The sequence below is a fragment of the Propithecus coquereli genome, unplaced genomic scaffold, assembly GCF_000956105.1.
Source record: "Propithecus coquereli isolate 6110/MARCELLA unplaced genomic scaffold, Pcoq_1.0 Scaffold81, whole genome shotgun sequence".
In the NCBI taxonomy this organism is placed as follows: Eukaryota; Metazoa; Chordata; class Mammalia; order Primates; family Indriidae; genus Propithecus; species Propithecus coquereli.
The window spans coordinates 7,332,061-7,352,676 of record NW_012154285.1 but is presented as its reverse complement, the minus strand read 5'-3'; the positions used below and the strand labels follow the sequence as shown (position 1 = coordinate 7,352,676).

General features: G+C 57.3%; 1 protein-coding gene across 1 annotated transcript in view; it reads right to left on the bottom strand.

Moving 5' to 3' along the window:
* Positions 1-527: 527 nt before the first annotated feature.
* The window catches only part of DTX1 (deltex 1, E3 ubiquitin ligase), a 32,699-nt gene continuing 12,610 nt past the window's right edge, over positions 528-20,616 (bottom strand). Inside the window, exons 2-9 of the mRNA XM_012663424.1 lie at positions 16,901-17,582; positions 4,467-4,528; positions 3,950-4,111; positions 3,610-3,671; positions 2,974-3,132; positions 2,720-2,881; positions 2,516-2,605; positions 528-1,833 (exon numbers count right to left, since the gene is read on the bottom strand). Of these exons, the coding sequence (XP_012518878.1) occupies positions 1,609-1,833; positions 2,516-2,605; positions 2,720-2,881; positions 2,974-3,132; positions 3,610-3,671; positions 3,950-4,111; positions 4,467-4,528; positions 16,901-17,582 (1,604 nt within the window). The 3' untranslated portion in view covers positions 528-1,608. The remainder of the gene's footprint in view (positions 1,834-2,515; positions 2,606-2,719; positions 2,882-2,973; positions 3,133-3,609; positions 3,672-3,949; positions 4,112-4,466; positions 4,529-16,900; positions 17,583-20,616) is intronic.

The following is a 20,616-nucleotide window of genomic DNA, read 5'->3' as shown; positions in this document are numbered from 1 at the left end:
TGCAGCATCCGCCACCGCCGCCGGGACATCCTGGCACGTTGCAGAGGCTGATTTGAGGTGTGCGGTTGGATCCTGGGGGCTGTCCCCCTCTTTCCCTAGACAGCACCTGCTCCTCCTCCCTGAGGACAGGGCCTGGAACTCCGAGGTCCCGATGAGTGATCACAGTGTCTCCCAGCCCCTCCTCGTGTTCCCGGAGGCGCCGGGCTCTCCACCCAAGTTCCTTGTTACTTGTAATCGTGCCAGAGAGCAAATGTGTGCATTGCCCCGTGCTCTTGTGAAACAGAAGGACACTCTCACTCCTGCGTTCTTGAAGACTAGGACGAGGAGGCTCTGCTCTGCCCAAACCACGCCCCGCTTCCTGCTCCAGGACTAGAGAATTACGAGGACCCGCCACTCCTCCTTCGGCTGCCGCAGGGAATGCCCCTTCGGCTGCCAGTCTCTTGCAAGCCATCACTCCCCAAGGGGGCAGACTGAAGGCTCCCAGGAACTGAGCCCCCCACCCCCCTCTTGGCAGGATAAGACCAGGCGAGGAGGAGAAAGACCATTTATTTCTCCACCCACAGTGGGACTGGTAGGTTTTCAAAAGAGCAATCGCTGGCATCCCTTTAAATCTTGGCTGACTTCCACCGTGGCAGCCAATCAACAGAGGCGGAGCTGGTGAGTTGCCTGGGCAACAGGCCCCTGGTTGGCCGGAGACTATTAGCCACCCCCCCCTGCCCACTCCCAAGGAAAGGGAAATTCACTCTTTGCTGTCCACTCTGCCTTGTCAACACACCGGCCTGGAACGAGGCCTCCTCCTCTTGCTCCTGAAGCTGGAAGCTCCAGCCTTCAGATCTCAAAGTCGGGAGCGATTTGGTGGAGAGGATGGGGCAGGGAGGGAGGAAAGGGAGCAGGGCCTTTATCTGGGACAGACATAAGGCCTGGGGGTGGGAGGGGAAGGAGGTCAGGGTCCCAGCAGGATGAAGAGACACAGCACAGAATAAGACCCCTCCAGTCCCCGTGTGCCCTGGCCATCCTTTTGGAACTGCTCAGTAATCTGGGGGCTTCTACCCCATGGGCCCACAGTTGCCCAGTTGGTGGGTGGCAGAGATGGGTGGCGGCATGGGGTGGGCGAGGCGTGGGGTGGACTGAGCTTCCCGAGTCCCTTTTTCCCCCAGGAGCCCTGGCAGGCCCCAAGGGCTAGACCTGAGTCCTGTTTGCAGACAAGCCTGTACAGATGTGAGACACACAGATGGGCTCCACATGGGGTATCACGGGGCCTTCTGTCTCTTCTCCCCCAGCTTGGGGACAAGTAGAGGCACGTGGGTGTGCGTGCATGTGTTCGATGGGACACGTGTGTTTGTGTGTGTGGGGGCGGGTCTCTGTCTTTCTGGTAGGGAGGTCCCTGTGGTTTCCGGTACTCTCTCTGTGGCCCTCTCAGGGAGCTACGGGTCGGAGCTGGCTGGCCTGATGTGACATCTCCCATCATCCCAGCTGCCACTGGCCAGATCCCCTGAACATCTCCGGCTCCTTCCCAGCCCTGAACCTGGGCCACCAGGACGCGCCTGGCGGAAGGCGGTGTATGCCGGACCAGGGCAAAGCAGGAGGGAAGGTGGGCAGCGCCGGGCCTCAGGCCTTGGCGGTGGCCTCGGATACGCCCTGGGCTGTGAGCTCCGCCAGCACGTTGTCCAGGTAGCCGGCGTCCGGGTAGCCGTGGCCCGTGAGGTTGGACCCGAACTCGGTCTTGTGATGGATTTCGTTCCAAACGACGGTGTCCGACTCGCCAGTGGTGTTAGACGTGCCGATGGTGAAGATCAGCCTCCTCTCCCAGGCCGTTATGAGCAACCGCAGCACCTGGACGGGGGGCGACAGGCCTGATGGGGCGGAGGTTATAGGCCACCCCGCGTGCCTGGAGCCTGCCGGCCACAGCCTCCCACCGTCTCCTGCCACACTGCGGTCACCCGAGGACTCGGTTTAGCACCTGCCGTGCCCTGCTTGGCCACCTCCTTCCCATTTGTACTTCCTGGACTGACTCCCCCCCAAGCGCCTCCAGTAAAAGTTCTCCCCACGTCATCTACGCCTGTGTTTTCTGCGTGAAGGAAGTACCTCCCGCTGGCGGCCCCTGCTGCATCTGGTTTGGACGCCACACTGTATTAAACAGCCCCTTGCAAATTCGTTGCCCAGATTCAAAAGCCTGAAGATTTCACATGAAAATCTGAACTTCTGGCTTCTTTTGAAAAGCAAGAAGTACAATCAGACAACCTGTAGTTAGTCCCTCTGTGACCACGGGCAAGTGACTGCCCTCTCTGAAGCTTCGTTTCTTTATCTGTAAAACGGGGTCGGGACCTTGACCTCAGCGGGCTGGTGGATGAGATGAGGTGTGTGAGGCAGGTGGTTACGGTCAAGGCTGTCTGGGTGCTGGCGTGGGGAGGAACACGGAGCAGGGACTGGGGAGAATGGGATCGCAGGCCCAGGCTGATGGCAGCTGGGGTCCCTGGCTGGGCCCATCCCCCCGCTGTCACGGTCGGGCACCCACCTTCCGGCCCTTCTCGTTGTTGGGCAGATAGCAGTGGCGCGGGAAGCCTCTTGCAGTGAACTTCTTCCCCGGGTTGGGGTGCTCGGGGCCCTGTTGGCGGGGGACAGTGGGGATTTAAACCACGAACAGGTGGTGGTGGGGGTTCCGGAGGAGTCAGAGAGGAGGAGTGAGGGTCGGGAGTCAGAGGGGCGGCAGGGGGCTCACCTGGATGCCTGTGGGGATATCGTAGACAATGCGGATGGTCTGGGTGTCAGCGAAGCCGGGCAGCGAGTGGGGGATGAGGTGGAACTCCATCTTCCCTGGTGGCTGCGTCCCTGTCTTCTCCCCGTAGATGGCCTTGCAGGTGGGGCACTGCAGGCTGCCATCCTGGGGTGAGAGGGGGCTGGCAGTGAGTGCCCAGGCATCCTGACCCCGCCTGGCCCCCTGCCCACTCCCCACCACTGCCCTGGCCAACCCACCTTGTTGCCGTTGGAGTACATGGCCACGAGGCACAGCAGGTGGTACATGTGGCCGCAGCGGCCCAGGCGGCCTACGAGCTCAGGCCGCACGCCTCTGTGCCGGAGCACACCCTCGTAGCCGGATGCTGTGACCAGCCGCTCCATGCAGATGGTGCAGTCCTTGGAGGGGGGTACAGCGGGGAGACTGAGAACTGGGGAGGGCAGGGCCCCTCCTGGGTCAGCACTGTCCCTCGGTGGGCGCCAGGCCCATAGGCCCCCAGGGGCTGCAGACCATACCCCTCTCTGGCACCCATTTGACAAAGGGAGGGAGGACGCCCCCTCCCATATATTGGATTCTGATATATCACAGAGGAGGAGATGGCTCCCTTGCTCCACACCCCCTCCAGGTGGATTAAAGGCTTAACCATCAAAAGCAAAACTTAAAAACACTCAGTGGAAAAGATGGTGACAATATGACACAAAAACGCAATCATCAAAAGATTGATACATGCGTTCTATTAAACTTAAGCATCTCTGTTCATCAAAGTCCTCGTAAAGAAAGTGAAAAGGCACCCGGAAGGAGAGATCTGCGAGGCCCAGAACCCAGGGGGACAGAGGGCCCTGCCCCGCCCAGGCCTGCACCTCCCCTCGGCTCACCTCGTCAGGTGGGTTTTTCACCTTCTGCATGTACCTTCGAACCACATCCTCGGGGTTCTTACCTGCAGGGACAGAGGGGGTGGGTGTGAGGATACACAGAGTCTACCCCTGAGGGCTTGGCTTAGGATGGGGTCAGGGGTCGGAGGGCTGGGGTCAGGGCTGTTGGGGGTTGCTGGATGTAACAGTTCAGAGAAGGATGGAGATGGGGAAGGGGAGCCGAGATCAGGAGATGGCGGTGAGGTCGCAAGTCCTAAGAACAAGTGGAGTCCAGAGGTCAGAGGAATGCGGTCAAGGCTCAGGGGTGTCAGGTCAGAGGTCAGGGTGGGGGTGGAAGGCGTACTTTTCTTGAGGTGCTTCTTCTTGGTCTTGCGGCACACCCCGGGCACGCCGGGCACGGGCTTGACGTCGCTCTTGCTCACGGGCGGGGGGTGCAGGATGGGCTTGGGGGCCCGCGTCAGGCACACGGGCAGCCCCGCCGCGCAGAGCAGGATCCCGGTCATGCCTGGGGGAGCAGAGGCTGCTAGGGGGCGGGGCGCTGCCAGGCCCCGCCCCACACGCTCTCGGCCCGCCCCCTGACAACCCCCCCACCTCCGCAGTCTGTAAAAGGGGATGTAGGGGCAGGGTGCCCCAAACCCGGCCACCTGGTCATCCCAGCAATCCTGGGCCCTCAGGTGGGTGCCCGCCAGGGTTGAAGCCAGTGGGAAGCCTTCTGTGGGCCCCGCCCACCCCGTGTCTTGGCCCAATGGTAGGGGGCGTTTCCTCCGGGCCCCGCCCACCAGTCCCATCCAAGGGGCGGAGTCACGGGGCTGCTTCCCCGTGGGCCCCTCCCTTCTTTCCCATCCCGGGCTGGACCGCACCTGCCAGGGCCGGGTGGACGGGCCCAGTACCGTTCAAGTTCTTCACCGGGAGCGCGGGGACCCTGCGGGGTGAAAAGAATAGGTCGCAGCTGGAGTCCAGCCACTGACACCACAGCAGGGGACCCTGGTTTGCCTTCTGTCTCTGGCTCCTGGGCACACCCTGACCTCTTTGTGCCTGCCTCTGTCATCTAAGATAACCAGGGAATTCCCTTTCTACTTTGACATCCTATTATGGGGTGTAGCCAGGACCTCTGCCTGGGTTCTAGTGGGGTGCACCCTAGAGTTAGTGCTGACTCTTCCTCACCCCACAGCCGGCCTCCTCCCTAGTCAGAGCACTTTGGCTCTAACAGCTTTCATTGGCCACTATGCCTGAAACTCAATTACTAGTGATTTAGCTATTCTACATCTCTCAAAGTTTGTTATATGGAACACTAATCCCCGTAAAACGTTCCAGGAAAAAAGGATTCAGGGAACAAATAAGTTAGGAAACACTTCACTGTCTCCCTCGCAGAGATTCATGACATAGCTGAGCACATTAAAGGCTCTGATAAGTCCTGCATAAAGACATACAGTTAATCAATAATAACTACACGTTTTCCAAAGACATTTGATGATGAAAAATTTTTTTTCCTTCTGGAATATTTACTGATGTCAGTTCCCGTGACTAAGGCATTGTCCCCTCTTCAAATGAAGAGCCCCTGGCAAAAGGAATCCTGCTTCCCCTCTTCCTCCAGCCCCTCAAAGAGCTCTGGCTTTTGGAGTCAGCCAGGGCTTTCACTGTCTCAGTTCAACCGCTAATCAGCTGGGCGACATGTAGCACGTCTCTCACCTCCCATACGAGGCTGTCTGTACAATGGGGATGATATGGTACCTTCCTTTTGTTTGCCGTGAGGATTCCATAAAATTCTACATGTCAAGGGCCAAGCACAATCCTGGGACCTGATAAAATGCTAAAAGCATTAGCCGTCGCCGTCACCACCATCAGCCGTGTAATCCTGGCTGAGTAATCTCACCTCTCTGCAACTTAGCCCGAGTCCTGGTGTAACCTCTCTCCATGTTAGAGAGGAAACCATGACAGTGTTGCAGTGACAACCTTGAGCCAGGCACTTAACCTCTTGATCTTCGGTTTCTTTATCTGCAAGGTGGGGGTAATACCACCTCGCAGGGGTGTAGGGAGGACTGAATGAGACGGCGTGCTGTGATGTGCAGCGAGCCTGAGCCCTCATTGCTGAGCACTCGTTTATGCAGGGAGCTGGGGTCTTGCTGCTGATGGGCGTGGAACCCCGCCTGGGCAAGATTCGTGGAAGAGAAGGAGTGTTCTGAAATCCAGGGGCAGCCAGAAGGGCTTGGGGGATGTGCCAGGAGCAGGTGCAGGAAGCAGTGGGGGCAGGGACAGCGGGAGAAGGAGCTGCAGCCCCCTTGGCCTGCTCAGGTCTGAACCTATCCAGCGTGGTCTGGTCGCCTGTCCCCTGCAGGCACCGTCGGCACAGGGGAGCTGGCTGGGGAGCATCTTCAAGCACCTGGTCCCCTGGGCAGGCTGGGGCACTGGTGCAGTGGGTCCAGAAACGCAGACATACGCATCCGGGGAACGAGGCACATACACAAATACACAGATACACACGTGTACATGGAGAGGACCATTCAAATGTATACACCCCCAGAACACACTACACACATGTACACATGCAGAGACACACAAACACACACGCCCCAGGGAACACAGCACAGACGCATGCACACACAGGCACACACATACCAGGGAACACCCCTCCTCACACATATACAGACACAGACACACATGTACTTGGGGAACACACCACACACACCAGGGACTGCATATCCTGCACACGTACAGGTAGATACACAGACACACTTTAGGGAACGCACCCTCCATGAACACACACGCATTCAGACACAGACATAGACACACACACACGTGCTCGCCTGGAGAACAGCACCCAAAAACATACACACATATTCCAGAGAACACCTCCCCACAACTACATACGCAGAGACCCACACTCGCGTGGGGAACACACACAGATACACGCAGGTGTACACTGTGAGGACGCTCGGCTGGACGAGACAAGCGTGCTCATGCAGACTGGGTCCGCCCCTGCCGCAGCCGCCCCCTCGCCAGCCACGCAGAGCTGGGGGAAGGCAGACGGCAAGCGTGCGGGAGTGTGCACGCAGCCCTCACTCGTGCCTGGCGCTCCGCAGCGTGCACAAGGACCTGCCATCTGCACATGGGAACACACGGACACACTGATCCACATGGCACATGGGGAACTGCTTGCACACAGTGACTCGCATTGCACACGGAACACAGGAGGACACACTGCTCACACTGCATGCAGGGACACACGGACACGCTAAGCCACGATGCACAGGGGAATCACTCGCACACACTGACTCATCACACGTGGGAACACAAGAGGACGTTCTGACCCTTCTCAGGGCCTGACACCATCCTCCAAGACCTTCCCGGAGGGGGTGGGTATCACCACCCTACCTTCGTCCCTCCCCGTACTTTCATAGGAAAGCACAAAGGCAATTTTTTCCCCTCAAGCTGCTGCTCTTCCCTGCCTGGTCCTTCAGATACCTCTAGTGTAGACACACTAGTTAAGTCTAGGTCTCCCCCACCCCTGTTCCTTCCTTTCTGTCTCATGAGAAGAAAACATCCCTCCTTCTCTCCAGGACTACCTGTAAAATGGGTGGAAAGAAAAATATTTAGCATTCACACCACTACTAGCTTGCTGCCTAGCGGTGGCAGACATCACTAATCCATCCCAGCACTCTCTCAAGCCAAGCAGCTCTCCAGGCAGTATCTATCCATCAGTAAAGCCAGTTTGCTACCCCGGGTCTATACAATGACCAAGGTCTGGTCCAGCTGATGATCCTGGTCTTGCTGAGCCTTTGGCCTGGGAGTAAGGCAGGGGGTACCTAACTGATTAAATCTCAGCTGCCCTAAAATGTCTGGAACCCCTCAAAAACCACAGAGCCCTGGGTTGCAAAAGTCAGTCTTGTTCCTGGCAAGAGGGCTATGAGCAGAGTATCAGGGTGAGGCTTTTTTAAAAAAAATTTACCCCGTGATGGCCCCCAGCCTCTCTCAATCCGCGGGCCTCCTGCGAGAACCTGCATAGCAGAGTTCCCACGACGCCCGAGCGTGGGAGCCGCCCGGCCCCCTTTTGATGTGGGACATGCTGTTTCCTCCGAGTCAGCGAGAACATCCTTCTGCCTGGACAGCGACCGCTGCCCGCGGGCCTCCCGGAAGGGGGGGCTGGCCTTCACCCCTTGCTCTGCCTTCTTGGGGCCCAGCCTGGCAGAGCCTGAGGAATCCCTTAGGCCCCCCTGGAATCTGTTCTGGCCAGCAGGCAGGCCTGGGCCCCGATGCCACACTGTCTCTGCCGCCCTTCCCAGGCCTGTGCCTGATCCTGTCTGTCCTCTGCTCCCAATGCCCCAGTGGCTCACCCCTTGCTCAGTGACATCTGACCTCCTGCTCTGGCCCCGCTGACCCTCCAACCCTCACTTCCTGGGTATTCGTCGCTTGCCCACCCCAGTCCAGCCAGCCGGTCTTCCCACTGCTCCTGTGGAACATTCCCACCCCAGGGCTTTTGCACGTGCTGACCCCTGACCCAGGATCCTCTTCCCCAGATATCCTCATGGCTCCCTCCCTCACTTAGCGCAGGTCTCTGCTCAAATGTCACCTTAACCGAGAGACTTCCTGACCACTTTACTTTAAAGATGCCCCTGTCATTGTCCTTAATTTTTTTCATAGCACTAATCACGACTTGATGTTATAAAGTCTTGAAGCCTGACCAGGCCCTGCGTGATCTGGCCCGTCCCTGCCTCTGCGACCTCATCTGCCACCCTCCATCTCTCCACTGCACACACACCAGCTGTTCCTCTCACACGCGGGCACGGTCCCTTTACAGGCCGTTGCACTTGCTGTGCCCTCCACCTAGAAGGCTCTGCCCCCAGATCCCGAACGGTTGGCTCCCTCAGGTCTCTGCTGAAATGCCACCTCATCAGAGAGCCCTTCCTGGACCACCTGACTCCACCCCAGTACACAGCACATAGTAGATGTTCAGTAAACACTTGTTGCATGAAGGAAGGAGGGAATGGATTTTGGGGGGATGTTCCGAGCAGCTGGCTCAGGAGCACGTGCTGGGGGCACCTTCTACCCACGTTCTCTGCACGCGTTTGAAGTGAGCCTCGAAGCAGGTGTCCTAGAGAGACTTCCTCTGCAGCTCCTGGTCCCTGGAGGTTCTTTGCCGGCATTCGTTCTAAGGTGGGCATGTTAAGGGGGCAGCCTGTCGGAACAGCCCAAGCAAACTTTCTCTAAGAAACTTTCCAGAAACGCTCCCCATTCAACTTGAGGCAGAAGTGCCATGGCGAGGTTTCAAGGAACCAAGACATTTCCGTACAAACCGTCTCAGTGAATGTGCCACGTGGACGCCGGCCACGGGGCGTTCTCAGTGGTCAGTAATTTCGAGTGCTCAGATGCTACGGCAGGACAGCAAAGGCAAGGGCTTCACTGTCTCATCTAATTGTCCCAATAAGTCTGTGACATCCCATTCTACAGACAGGGAAACTGAGGCACAGAGTGAGCATGCCTCTGTGAGGCACAGAGGGGAAGTGACTTGCCAGTAAGTGTTGGGGCCATGATTTGAGCCCAGGACACCCGGCTCCAGGGTCTGTGCTCTTAGCAACACCACACGAAACCAAGCTCTTTCACCATGGCTTAGAGGCTGAGGCAGGAAGCCCCGACTAAGAAAAAAATCTCCCCAGGATTAGTCTGGGAAAGAGGGATGGGGTTGTTTGGCTCTCCTTCCCACCAAGGAAGAGCAAAGACATGTTTCATACCTGCACTGGCTGGAAGGTCATGTCTTTAGGCAGGATGAAATGACACGGGGAGATTTTCCTGCTTGCTGTTCCTCACACTGTTCCCTGCCCTCTTCCATCTGACTACCTCCCTTGCCTGCCCACACTGTCTGTCCACAGTGCATATCTGCCCTTTGAAGGGAGGCTCAAAGATCACTGTCTCCATGAGACCTTTTCTGATCTACCTCAAGTGAATTCACATCCAGTCCTTCTTTTAATCCCCAAGGGACTGTGCTTGCCTTTTTTTGTGGACACAGGCATTTTCTGCCTTGCTTTTTAGTTGTATAGTTCCATTTCTATGTCTTCCACCAGAGGGTGAGCTTCTGGAAATATGTCTGACCCAGCCCTGTGACCCCAGGATTGAGGATAGCACTTGGTACAAAATGGGTTCTTACTAAGTACTAAATGGAGGAGTTAAACCAAGTAAAAAACTGGTTTACTAGCTCTGTGTTCTCTTCAGAAGGGGGCCTAGTGTCCTCAGAATCAGTGGTTCTAATTCCAAATGTCAACCTCCCCCCACCCAGACAAGTTTGGGGCAGGGATGTCAAACATATGACACGCATACCGCTACCGCTGATCTCGTACCCATGGCAGGCATCACCAATCAATCACAGCACTCCCCTTATCACTAAGTCAAGATGCAACTTCAGAGTCCTCCTCAGTACAGTGCTCCAGGAAGTCACTACCATTGGAGCAGAGATGGCATCTATTTATGAGATGAAATCTATTTGTCATTTACACTGCAGATGATGGGACTAAAGCCCACAGAGGGGAAATGACTTCACTAAGGTCACCCAGCAGGTTAGTGGTGCAGCTGGCACTGGGGCCTCGAGTTTCCGAGTCAGAGGCCAGAGATGACCCCACCAGTTGGTCTGTGGAGCCATCTGGAGCTGAGCTAGCTTTCAGAGCCCTCTGTGCTCCAGAGGTGGGCTGAAGCCTTTGAACTAGACTTTGGAGCTGGCTCAGCCCCGGGCAGGCTGGCTCAGGGGTTATATGAGGGGGTCCATTTGCCTGCTCTGTGGCCATCTCTGTCCATTAGAGAGAGGGGCTCGGGACCCCAGGAAAGCAGGAGGCCACCCTGACGCTCCCATTAGGGCGCTGAGTTTCCATCCCTCCACCTAAGTCTGGTCCCTGTCCCTCCCCTCCAGCCCCCAGCAGACCCCAGACTTGTCACATTCTCTGATGATGGCTTCCAGGGCCCCCACTGGCTTCAGACCCCCTAGGATACCTGGCACTTACCCCGCAGCCCCCTGGGGAGCCCTGGGAGGCTCATGACCAAGTTATTTGGGTCCAAGCGGGTGAGGAAGGGGCAGAAGTGAAACTGTCACTTCATGGGAGAAGGAAGTTAAACAACGCACTGGGGACCCTCGCGCTCCCCTTTTCTCCTTTCCAGAGGTTCCTGCCAGGGCCTGGGCCTTCCCTCCACTTTGTAGCCAAATCCCTGTCCCTCCAAGTCCTGGGAACCCAGCCTGGGGCCAAGTCCCTCCCCCACCCCCTGTGCAGGGACTTAAAGGATACAGCAAGCCCAGGGAGACTGGGTGGCCCTGGGCCCAGCTATGCTCGCCGTCTGGGGGCCTTGCTCACGTCCCCTTTCCTCACTCCAGCGCCTCTGTCTGCCTGGACAAGCCTCAGGGCTTCTACTGGCCTCAGTTTCCCCTTTGTGAAATGAGATCCTCTGCCCCTGTCCCCATCCACCTTCTAGGGACTAAACAGTGCAAACATACCCTAGAGAGACATCTTGGGGTGTGGTTGGCATTTGGGGCTCGGATTTATCCAGAGGCCGGTGGGGGGGCGGCGCTCGAGGTCACTCTCTTCCACCCTCCTGGCTCCTTAGCCTGCCTGTCGCTCTGTCTGTTGGGGGCCCAGGTAGCGGAGGGCAGGGCTGGCTGTTCCCACGGCCTGGGGCAGCCGCTGCACACAGGAGTGTGTGGTTTGGCCTCCCAGGGAGCAGGGCAGGAAGTGCTTCAGGTGGGGGCTGGGGTGGGGGGAGTGTTTGGTTTGACCTTGTGGCAGGCAGAGTTTCAGCTGCCACCGCACACCAGCAAGGCAGGAAAAGGGGGGAGGGTGGCAGGCCAGAGGCCTGGGGGGCCTTGACTTTTCAGCGGGTACCTTTCAGTTCAGTTCTCGAACATGTTCAAACCATTGAAATGTAATACCGATCAAGTGCGGGTTCTTTTAAATAAAAACATAAAATCACTGCAAGGAATTAAAAAAAAAAGAAAAAGGAAGGAAAACACCAAAGCACACCCACCACAACAAAGTTCGTCTCCCCTCTGCCTCCTGCTTTAGCCCCACTGCGGTCTGTTCTCAACGTTCAGAGAGAGCCCATTAACACAAAGTCACACCAGTCTCGCTCCAGCTCACAGCCCCGCTGCCTAGCATCTCACTCAGAGTCAAAGCCAAAGTCCTCACCGCAGTCTGCCAGGCCCTGTGCGACCGGCCCCCTTTCCCCTCTGACTTCCTCTCCCACCACTCACCCGCACAGCCTCTTCAGACAAACCAGGCCTGCTCCTGCCCCAGGGCCTTTGCACGAGCTGTCCAAGCTATCTGTATGGTTTGCTTCTTAACCTCCCTCTGTCTCTGCTCAAATGTCACCTTCCCAGTGAGGACTTTCCAGACCTTTGTATTTAAAATCACATCCCTGGACTTCCCTCGTACACCCTTCCTTTCCTTATTTTTCCTCTGTAGCAATTACTACTTTCTACTGTATTCTAGAATTTCCTTATTTTGCTTATTGTTTGTCTCCCACTAGAATGTAAGTGCCAAGAGAGCAGAGACTGTTTAGTTCACTGTGGTGTCTAAACAACAAACAGTGCCTGGCACACAGCACTTCTTCAATAAATAGGAATTAATTAATTCAAAAGCAGACGAACACATGCCATAAAGTAAAAGGAAACATCAAACTAGGGAAAAGAGCATAGTCAGAGGGTTAACACCCTTAATTCAGTAAGGAAGCAATAAACAGCCCAAGAGAAGGATAAACCAAAGAAATAAACAGGTAATCGGCAAAAGAAGAAACCACTCGTGGTCAGTAAACAGGAAAAGGTTCTCAGGCTCAACTAAAGCACCAAAAGTACGAAAACTTAAATGACATCTCTTTAGCAACAATCAGGTTGGCAATGCTGGACAAGTCTGGTAGGGAGGGAGGGGACGAGGGTGGCTTTCAGTAGGTGCAAGATTGAAAATGTAGGTGCTTTGACATCTGGCCTTGTGCTGGACAGTGGCCTGCGTTGCCAATCCCATTTCACAAGTGCAAAAACTGAAGACCAGAGAGGGAGACGGGCTCAGCTGCGGTCACACAGGAATTGGGGTGGGGTTTCTGGAATGTGATCGGAAACAGCCTGGGCAGGCTTGGGGGATGGCACTCCCAAGACCCCGGCCAACTTGGGTTTTGGAATCAGAGTCCTAATTTCATGACTTTGAGCAAGAGTCTTAGCCTTTGGGGGCCTCACTATCCTCAGTGGGGTACCAGGACTGGCTGCCTTGAGTTTCTGTGAGAACTGAGAGAGACGACGTCCGTCAAAGCCGTGAAATACAGCCTGAGACACAGTGAGCGCTCGGCAAATGGAAACCGGCCCACAGGTGTCCGCCTGCCCCCACCCACCACGTGGGGTGGAAACTCTGAGCGTGGTTCCTCTGCACCGGACACTGACCCCTCGGTGACAGGGCGGATCTTCCCACCCCCGCCGGTCCCCCAGCCCAGGCTGCCAGCTGGCTCCCTGCCCCGTCACAGGGGCAAGTGGAAAAAAACCCCGGCCAGGAGGTTGCTCTGCCGCCCACTGGCTGTGTGACCCCGGGCAAGTCAATCCCCCTCTCTGGGCCTGCTTCCCGGTCCCCATCCCAGGCTGAGGTGAGGATGGAGGTGAGAAGAATGGTGTCAGAGCTCTCTGAAGAGTCCACTGCTCCCTGGCACGCCGACGCTACATGACGATTCTGAGTGTGACCGCAGGCCCATCGGCCCCGCTGAGTCTGCAGGTGCGAGAGCTGGTGGGTTTGGCTCTTTTTGGCAGATGGGGAAATTGAGGCTGGAGAGGTGAAGCCTCAAGTGTGCCCAACCTGGAAAGGACTCTGTGTCCGTTTGAGTCCAGCAGGGGAGAGAGGAGGGGAGGACAGAAGGAAGCAGGGAGAGAGAGGGGGAGGATGGGAGGACAGGAGAGAGGGAGCAGGAGACAGAGACAGGGAGACACAGAGAGATACACAGGGAGAGACACACAGAGACACTGTCATGGGCTGAACTGAGTCTTGCCAGGGTTCACGTGCTGAAGCTGGAACCCCCAGGAGCTCAGAGGCCACTGTTTGGAGATGAGGTCTTTAACGTGCTAATTAAGTTAAAATGAGGCCATTTGGGTGGGCCCTAATCCAGCAGCCTGGTGTCCCCACGAGAAGAGATTAGGACACAGACAGGTGCCGAGGGAAGACGTGAAGACGCAGGGAGAAGATGCCATCGACAAGCCGAGGACAGAGGCCTCAGAAGGAACCAGCACTGCTGACAGCCTGACCCTGGACTTCCAGCCCCCAGAGCCCTGGGAGAATCCGCTTCTGTTGTTCAAGCCACCCCGTCTGGCACTTTGTCACGGCAGCCCCAGCAAACCGACACAGACGTAAAAACCCAGACAGAGGATGGGGGAAGGGCCGGGGCAGGGTGGGGAGGCCTGGCTGCCTGGCGCCCCCACGCCTGCCCCCTCCTAGGCCGCACCCGAGTCTCAGTCGTCTTGGCAACAAGAAGCTTCAGCCTGGAGGAGCCAGGGTCTGCCGCCCGCTCCTGCTTCCTCCCCTCCCTCCTCCAGCGACAGGCTGCACCGGTCCTGCCCCTCCCCCACGCTGAGACGGGGGCTTCGGAGGGGTGGGGGCCTAGACACAGGCTTGTCTGGCTGGGGAGCGTCTGCCAAAGGGGCTGGGGGAGACTGGCAGAGTCTGCCTGTGCCAGGAGGGCGAGGGAGCCCTCGCTGGTTCCCCGCCCCGCTATCTCCGGCTTTCCAGGCAGATGTCTGGGCTCAGGGAGGGTCAGAAACCGTCCCCAAGGGAGGGGCAGGAGAAATGATGTAGACTGTGGGGGAGGGACACGTGGCTGGGGACAACACCCTCTTAGGTCAGAGAGGGACATGTTTAAGGATCGGATCGGCACCCCCAACGAGAAATCTTTCTTCTCCCTACAGCCCTCCTGAGCTCAAGCACACTCTATAGCTCCCCATGGCTGGCAGCGCCAAGCCAGGGCTTCCCTGAAGTCGCACAATCTAGCTCTGTAGCCCCATTTGGAAGGAAAATCTCAGCCCCCCACTGTTCCACAAAGGAGCCTCTATCAGTTTGTGGTTGCCAGAACCTTCCAGATTCATTCCTACCTCCACTGCTTTGCACTTGCTCTGCCCGGGATGCCCCTCCCCCTCTCACGGGCACCTCACGTGCCAGCCCTCCTCACACCCCCCTTGAAGCTGCACGTGCTGTTCCCTCTGCCTGGAACAGCCTTTCTCCACACTGCCCGTCTCCTCCGGGGTCTCCCCTGAGCACCCGTCCCTCCCTGTCCCGCTGCCTCCCCAGCTCTTCCCTCTTCCCGAGGCCACTGTTCTATTCAAAGAAAATCCTGGTCACAACGTTCTGATTTCCTAATCCACTTGTGGGTTACAACAGTACTCCCCAAGGAGAAGGCTCTCGAATTCGTGCTGCAGAGGCCCCTGGAACTTTCCTGGTTTTGACGCCTCCCTCCCCGCTCAAGCTTGTTGTCCCACCCTTCTTGTCACTCTAGGGCCTCCAGCGCCTTTTGTTCACAAGGCAGCCAGAGCCGGTGCCATCTGCAAGGAGCCAGCACTGGTACTTTGTTCGGTGAGTCCCCCCTGCAGCTCTGGGCGACGCTCCCCCGACAGGCTTCCCCGACCCCCGCGGGTCTCCTCTCCATGGGCACTGGGCCTGCCCTGGGCCAGGTTCACACGGGGGCCACCTCTGTTTGTCCCCATGGCCCTCTCCTCCAGAGGAATGACCTGGAGGGCAGGGGAAGGGAGGGGTGAGGCAGGCAGGTAGTGGCGGCTGCAGTCCCTCCCTGGAAAATTCCAGCTCCCCCGGCCCCCACACCAGCCCTCTCCTGGATAACAAAAGTTGTCCTGACGGCCTGGGCGGCACCATAGCCCAGTGTAGACGCTGCATGCGTCTCCACACCGTGGGGAGTTCTGCCCCCATTTGGCAGATGGTGAAACTGAGGTTCGATGAAGGGAAGGCACTCGCCCCAGATCTTGCAACTAGAGGTGTCAGACTCTCAAAGGAACGAAAGGTGAATAGCGCAGTCTAGCTCAGGGTCCCAATCCTTCCTTTTCCCAGGCTTTGGCTGCCCCTTAATCAAAGGGGTGGCCTGGATGTGGTGACCCCAAAGGTCACATCCAGATCTGACCTTTGGTGACCCCAGGCCATCACTGTCAATCCCCTGGGCCATGCCATGGTGATACAGACAGAGTTAGCTTTTGGTGCCACCCTCCTCCTCCTCCTCCTCCTCTTGGGGACACCCCACACCCTCCTGGCCATTTTTCTTTTGATCTGTTAAGTTCGAGGTCTTTGTTCTTTCCTCTCATGGACCAGGTCAGGGCCTGGTCCTCTGCTCAGACTCACAGAGTCTGGGCTCCAGGGTGGGTGGGTGACAGCCACTCACTGAGTCCCTATCTTGGGGCCTAGGACACCTTAACCAGGAATTTCCAAACTTGGCGTGACCTGGGTTCCCTTCCTCAATGAATCCCTGCTGGGCGAGCCGATTCACAGAAGCGTTTCCAAAAAGGGCTGCTCTGGTTAAAACAAGAGCAGAGAGACTGGCTCTTGTCTGCGTGACTTCCAGTCCCCCCAGCCCTCACTATTCCAGGTCACCCCGGGAGTCCCTGGAGCCTAGTGTGAAACCGTAGTATTAACCCAAAGTCATGGCGATATCTCAGGTGTGGCCTACAGGGGAAGTACTTTGCACGCAGCGAATGCTTGCTCAAGCCACCATGTGGGGTGTGCGCAGACCGGGACGACGACAGACTGACGTCCTGCAAAAATCCCAAGGCAGCACAGCGCGGACTCTGGAATCCTGCAGGTCTGGGCTCCAATTCCTACTCTTCCCCTGGGTGACCATGAGAAGGTACCATGCCTCTCCCGCCGCACCTCCCCCTGTAATAGGGGCCGGGAGCGCGGCCCCGGGAACTAAATGGGGCCCTGCAGGGGAAGAGTTTGGCAAACAATGAACGGGGACGCGCACAGCTGTCCACGTGCTCATGGCACCATCACTTGTGAATTGAGTGGTCTTGGGAAAACGACTTACTCTCTCCCTGCTTCGGTTTCCTCATCTGTCAACTGGGGATGATGGTGGCACCTACCTCGCGGGGTCCTTGTGCATCCAGATAAAAGCGTGGAAACATGTTAAGGTGCTTAGTTAGCGTTTGGCGCAAAGTGGATTCTAGATGTCCATATTACCTATCATCGTTTTCATAATTCTTTGCTCCTGGCGCTAGTGGGCAGCCAACCCTGGGCTTGGTCCTCGCCTGCCGTGGACACAGGGGACCCCTCCCCCCCAACCCCACCCCCGGGCCCCGTCTTACCCCGGCGGGATGGAGGCGCGCGCGCTCAAGCTGGTGGCGCGCTGCGGCCCCGGCCGGTTGAGGTTGTTCTGCCCCGGGGTGGGCGCGCCGCCGGGGGCGCTCGGGCTCCGTGGGGGCGCCCCGGGGGGCGGCGCGGGCTCCGCAGGGCCGGCGGCGGGGGCGGCCCAGAGCGCGGCGCCGGCGAAGGTGGCGCTGGGGCGCACGGCGAGGGGTCCCGGCGGCCCTCCGGGCGGCGGTGGCGGCGGCTGCGTGGGCGCAGGTGGTGCCTTGCGGCGCTGCGAGGCCAGGATGGCGTTGGAGGCGGCGCGCGTGCTGTTGACCAGCACGCACTGCTGGCACGAGCAGGGCTGGCCCGAGCTGGCGCCCACGGGCCACGACTGCGACTTGGGGATGGAGCCGACGGTGAGCGGGTACGCCAGGTCCAGGCGGCGGCGCAGGCGGCGACGCCGGCGCGTCTGGCGGTTCATCTGCGACATGCTGTTGAAGTAGATGAGGTAGCAGAAGCCGAGCGACGAGAGGTCGAGCCAGGGGTGCTGCTTCTCGTAGGCGTTCTGGATGGTGATGCAGATGTCCATGTCGTAGGCCGTCCACGCGCCGCCGTCGCTCTCCCACTCCCACACGATGCCCTTGCCCGGCGCCGACGACGGGTCGTAGAAGTTGCGCCGCACGGGCCGCATGGTGCCTGCGCTCGGAAGGGGGGACAGGCAGAAAAGGGGGGTGTCAAGAGAGGCGCTGGGGTAGGGGCTTCACAGGCCCGGCGGGCGGCCGGGGGGTGCGGGGCTGTTAGACGGGGGGCGGGGAACAGGCGCAGACGCCAGGGCTGCGCAGAGAGGCGGGTGGCATGCAGTGCTTCTCTCCTTCATTCGTTCACCCGTTCATTCCCTGACTCATTCATCAATCTGTTCATTCATTAGTTTCTGAGTCCAAGCACTAGTTCGTTTACTCACTCAATAATTCTTTCATTTTGTTTTATTTGCTGCTCTGTCTCCAGCACTTGCACTCAGAGGGCGCTCAAGAGCTATTTACTGAATGAATGAATGCGTGCAATCATTAGCTCACACACTGCTCCATCTGGGGTTCAGTTTATTCCGTCATTCCCTGCGCTCACCCCTGCGATGGCTATTCCTTCCTTCACTTATTTGCTTTTTTCCTTCATCTGTTTGTCCGTTTGTTCCTTCCTTCAACACACGTTTGCTCCCTGTCCGCTCTTTGGAGGGCCGCGTGCTCAGTGTTCATGCAAAATCCACGTGCTCACTCCATGATAACCCAGCCAGGTGGGTATTGATGCACCCCTTTCATGAAGGAGGGCACTGAGGATTTACTCCCAACCCCCGCTCCATGTTTGCCAAAGATCTAGGTGCTCCCTGACATCAATGCTCCATGGGAAACTCTGGGTTCAGAGATAACCCACAGTCCAGGCTGCAGGACTTCTCAGAGCCTTTAGCCTGCTCTATGCCTTGGGGCTGATGCAATGAAATCCTTTTGCTGGGTTCACTTGGCACACCTGCAGAAAGGCTGCACACTCGACTGCTCCTTGACTGTGAGCAAGTCCCTTATGCCTCCCACACCTCAGTGGCCCCCATATTGAAAATGGGGTGATGTTAAGCCATGACCCATTCTTCCCCCCATAATCCATTTCCCACGCAGCAGCCAGAGGGATCCTCTTCAACACAAGCCAGATCACATCCTTTCTCTGCTCAAAATTCTCACGGCTCCCACCCACTTGGTGTAAAAGCCAAAGTCCTGACCGTGACCTAGAAAAGCTTACATCGCGGGGCCCCGTCTTCCTCTCTGACGTACTCCTCACCTCTGCCCTCACTCACTCCACACCAGCCCCCTCGGTTGACTTGCTGTTTCACCGTCTAGCCCCAGGGCCTTTGCACTTGCTGTTCCCTCTGCCTGGCACATGATCTCGCCATACCCAGATGTTCTCTTTGTTTCCTCCCTTGTTTCTTACAGGTGTGTGTTCAAACGTCAACTCTTTGGAAAGACCTTCCCACACCACCCTTCTAAAACGGCTGCCCTCCTATTGCTATCCTCTTAGCTCGTTTCGTTTTCCTTCCCGGCACTTAGCACCCCCTCACATGATGTATTAATCGCATGCTTTCTTCATGCCCTGTCACTTCCTGCCAGGCTGTCAGCCACGAGGTCAGGATCTTGTCTGTCTTGCTCGTTGCTGTGTCCCCAGTGCCTGGCACAGGGCCTGCACACAGTAGGCACTCACTACATGCAGGGCGCTTCCGTCGTTAATTGGCCTCTCCGCAGGGTGCCTGGCCCAGGGATCTGCAGGCTGATGGAGGGACCCCCCCCATCTCCTTTGCTCAGGTCGCCTCTCTCTCCTGCCGTGAGAGAGTCTCTGGAGTTTCCCGACTGTGACTGTCCCTCACTTGTGTCCCTACTCAGGGCTGATCGAGCTTGTCCTCTGCCCTCTCCTCTGTTAGAATCCCAAGAGCTACAGACCACCCCTGTCCCCTGCCAACTGAACAGACGCTGAGAGCTGGGGAAATTGAGGCACAGAGCTGTTGCTATGAGACAGACAGGGTGGAGGGGGTTGCACTGGCAGCCCGGCCTCAGGAAATAAGGTCCCAGGGCCCCTATGATATTCCAGCCAATCATCTGAAAACTTCCCCTGGGCCTCGGGCTCAGCCGCCTTCTGATGCCTGATTTATCATTTTAATTGAGTGTGTGCATATTGATTTCTTCCCTGGCGATGCTTCTTCCAGGGCAGGCCTGAGAGAGGATTAGTTAGGAGAAAACTCTGGATCCTCTTCCCACGTGCTCCTGTGTGCTGGTCTTCCCCTCCCAGGGCCTCAGTTTCCCCCCGTGCAAGATAAGGGGTCGTGATGGATGATCTTCAAGTCTGATGTGCCCGGACTATCACCATGAGCCTCCCTGTGCTACCTGGGAAGTGTGACCCTTGGATGGGAAGGGCAGAGATGGGAACTTGCTCGCGTGGCGAGTCCCGAGCTAGCCAGGGGACAGTCGGGGCGGGCGGTGCAGAGTGAAGAGATTAAAGCAACTCAGAAGTCTCGCGGGCCTTGTGCAAATCCTGGCCCCATACATAGCCTCAGTACACTTATCTGTGAAATGGAGGTATTAATACCTACCCCAAAGAATTACTCTGGGGGACAAAATGACAGGACACATGGCAAAGGTGCTTAGTAGAGCCCTTGGCACACAGTAAATGCTTGATGAATGTTAGCTACCATGGCTATTATTACATATACTACCCACATTCACCTTCTCCCAGCCCTTGTTCACTTGGTGAACTCCTATTCATCCAACAAAGCCCTTCACTTGCCCACCTCTTCCAGCAAGGACTTCTCTGTTCTGTTGCTCTAGTTGGCACACCCAGCTTCTTATTGCATGTCTATCCTTGCACTGTCATTATTTGTTTCTGTTCTTTTTTTTTTTTTAATATGGAACTCTTCACGAATTTGCATGTCATCCTTGCGCAGGGGCCACGCTAATCTCTATCGTTCCAATTTTAGTATGTGTGCTGCCGAAGCGAGCGCTGTTTTTGTTCTTAACCAATCTCATTGGTTGATGACTTTTGGGAGGACGGGGACAGGGTCAGATCCACGACTCTGTTTCGAGGGCACCAGGCACCAAGCCTGGCGTACAAGAGGCATCTGCAACTGAACCGGGCAACCTACTTGGCACACGCGAGGGCTCGGGGACGGTGGGAGAGGGGCGGGGGTGGGTTGATGGAGGGG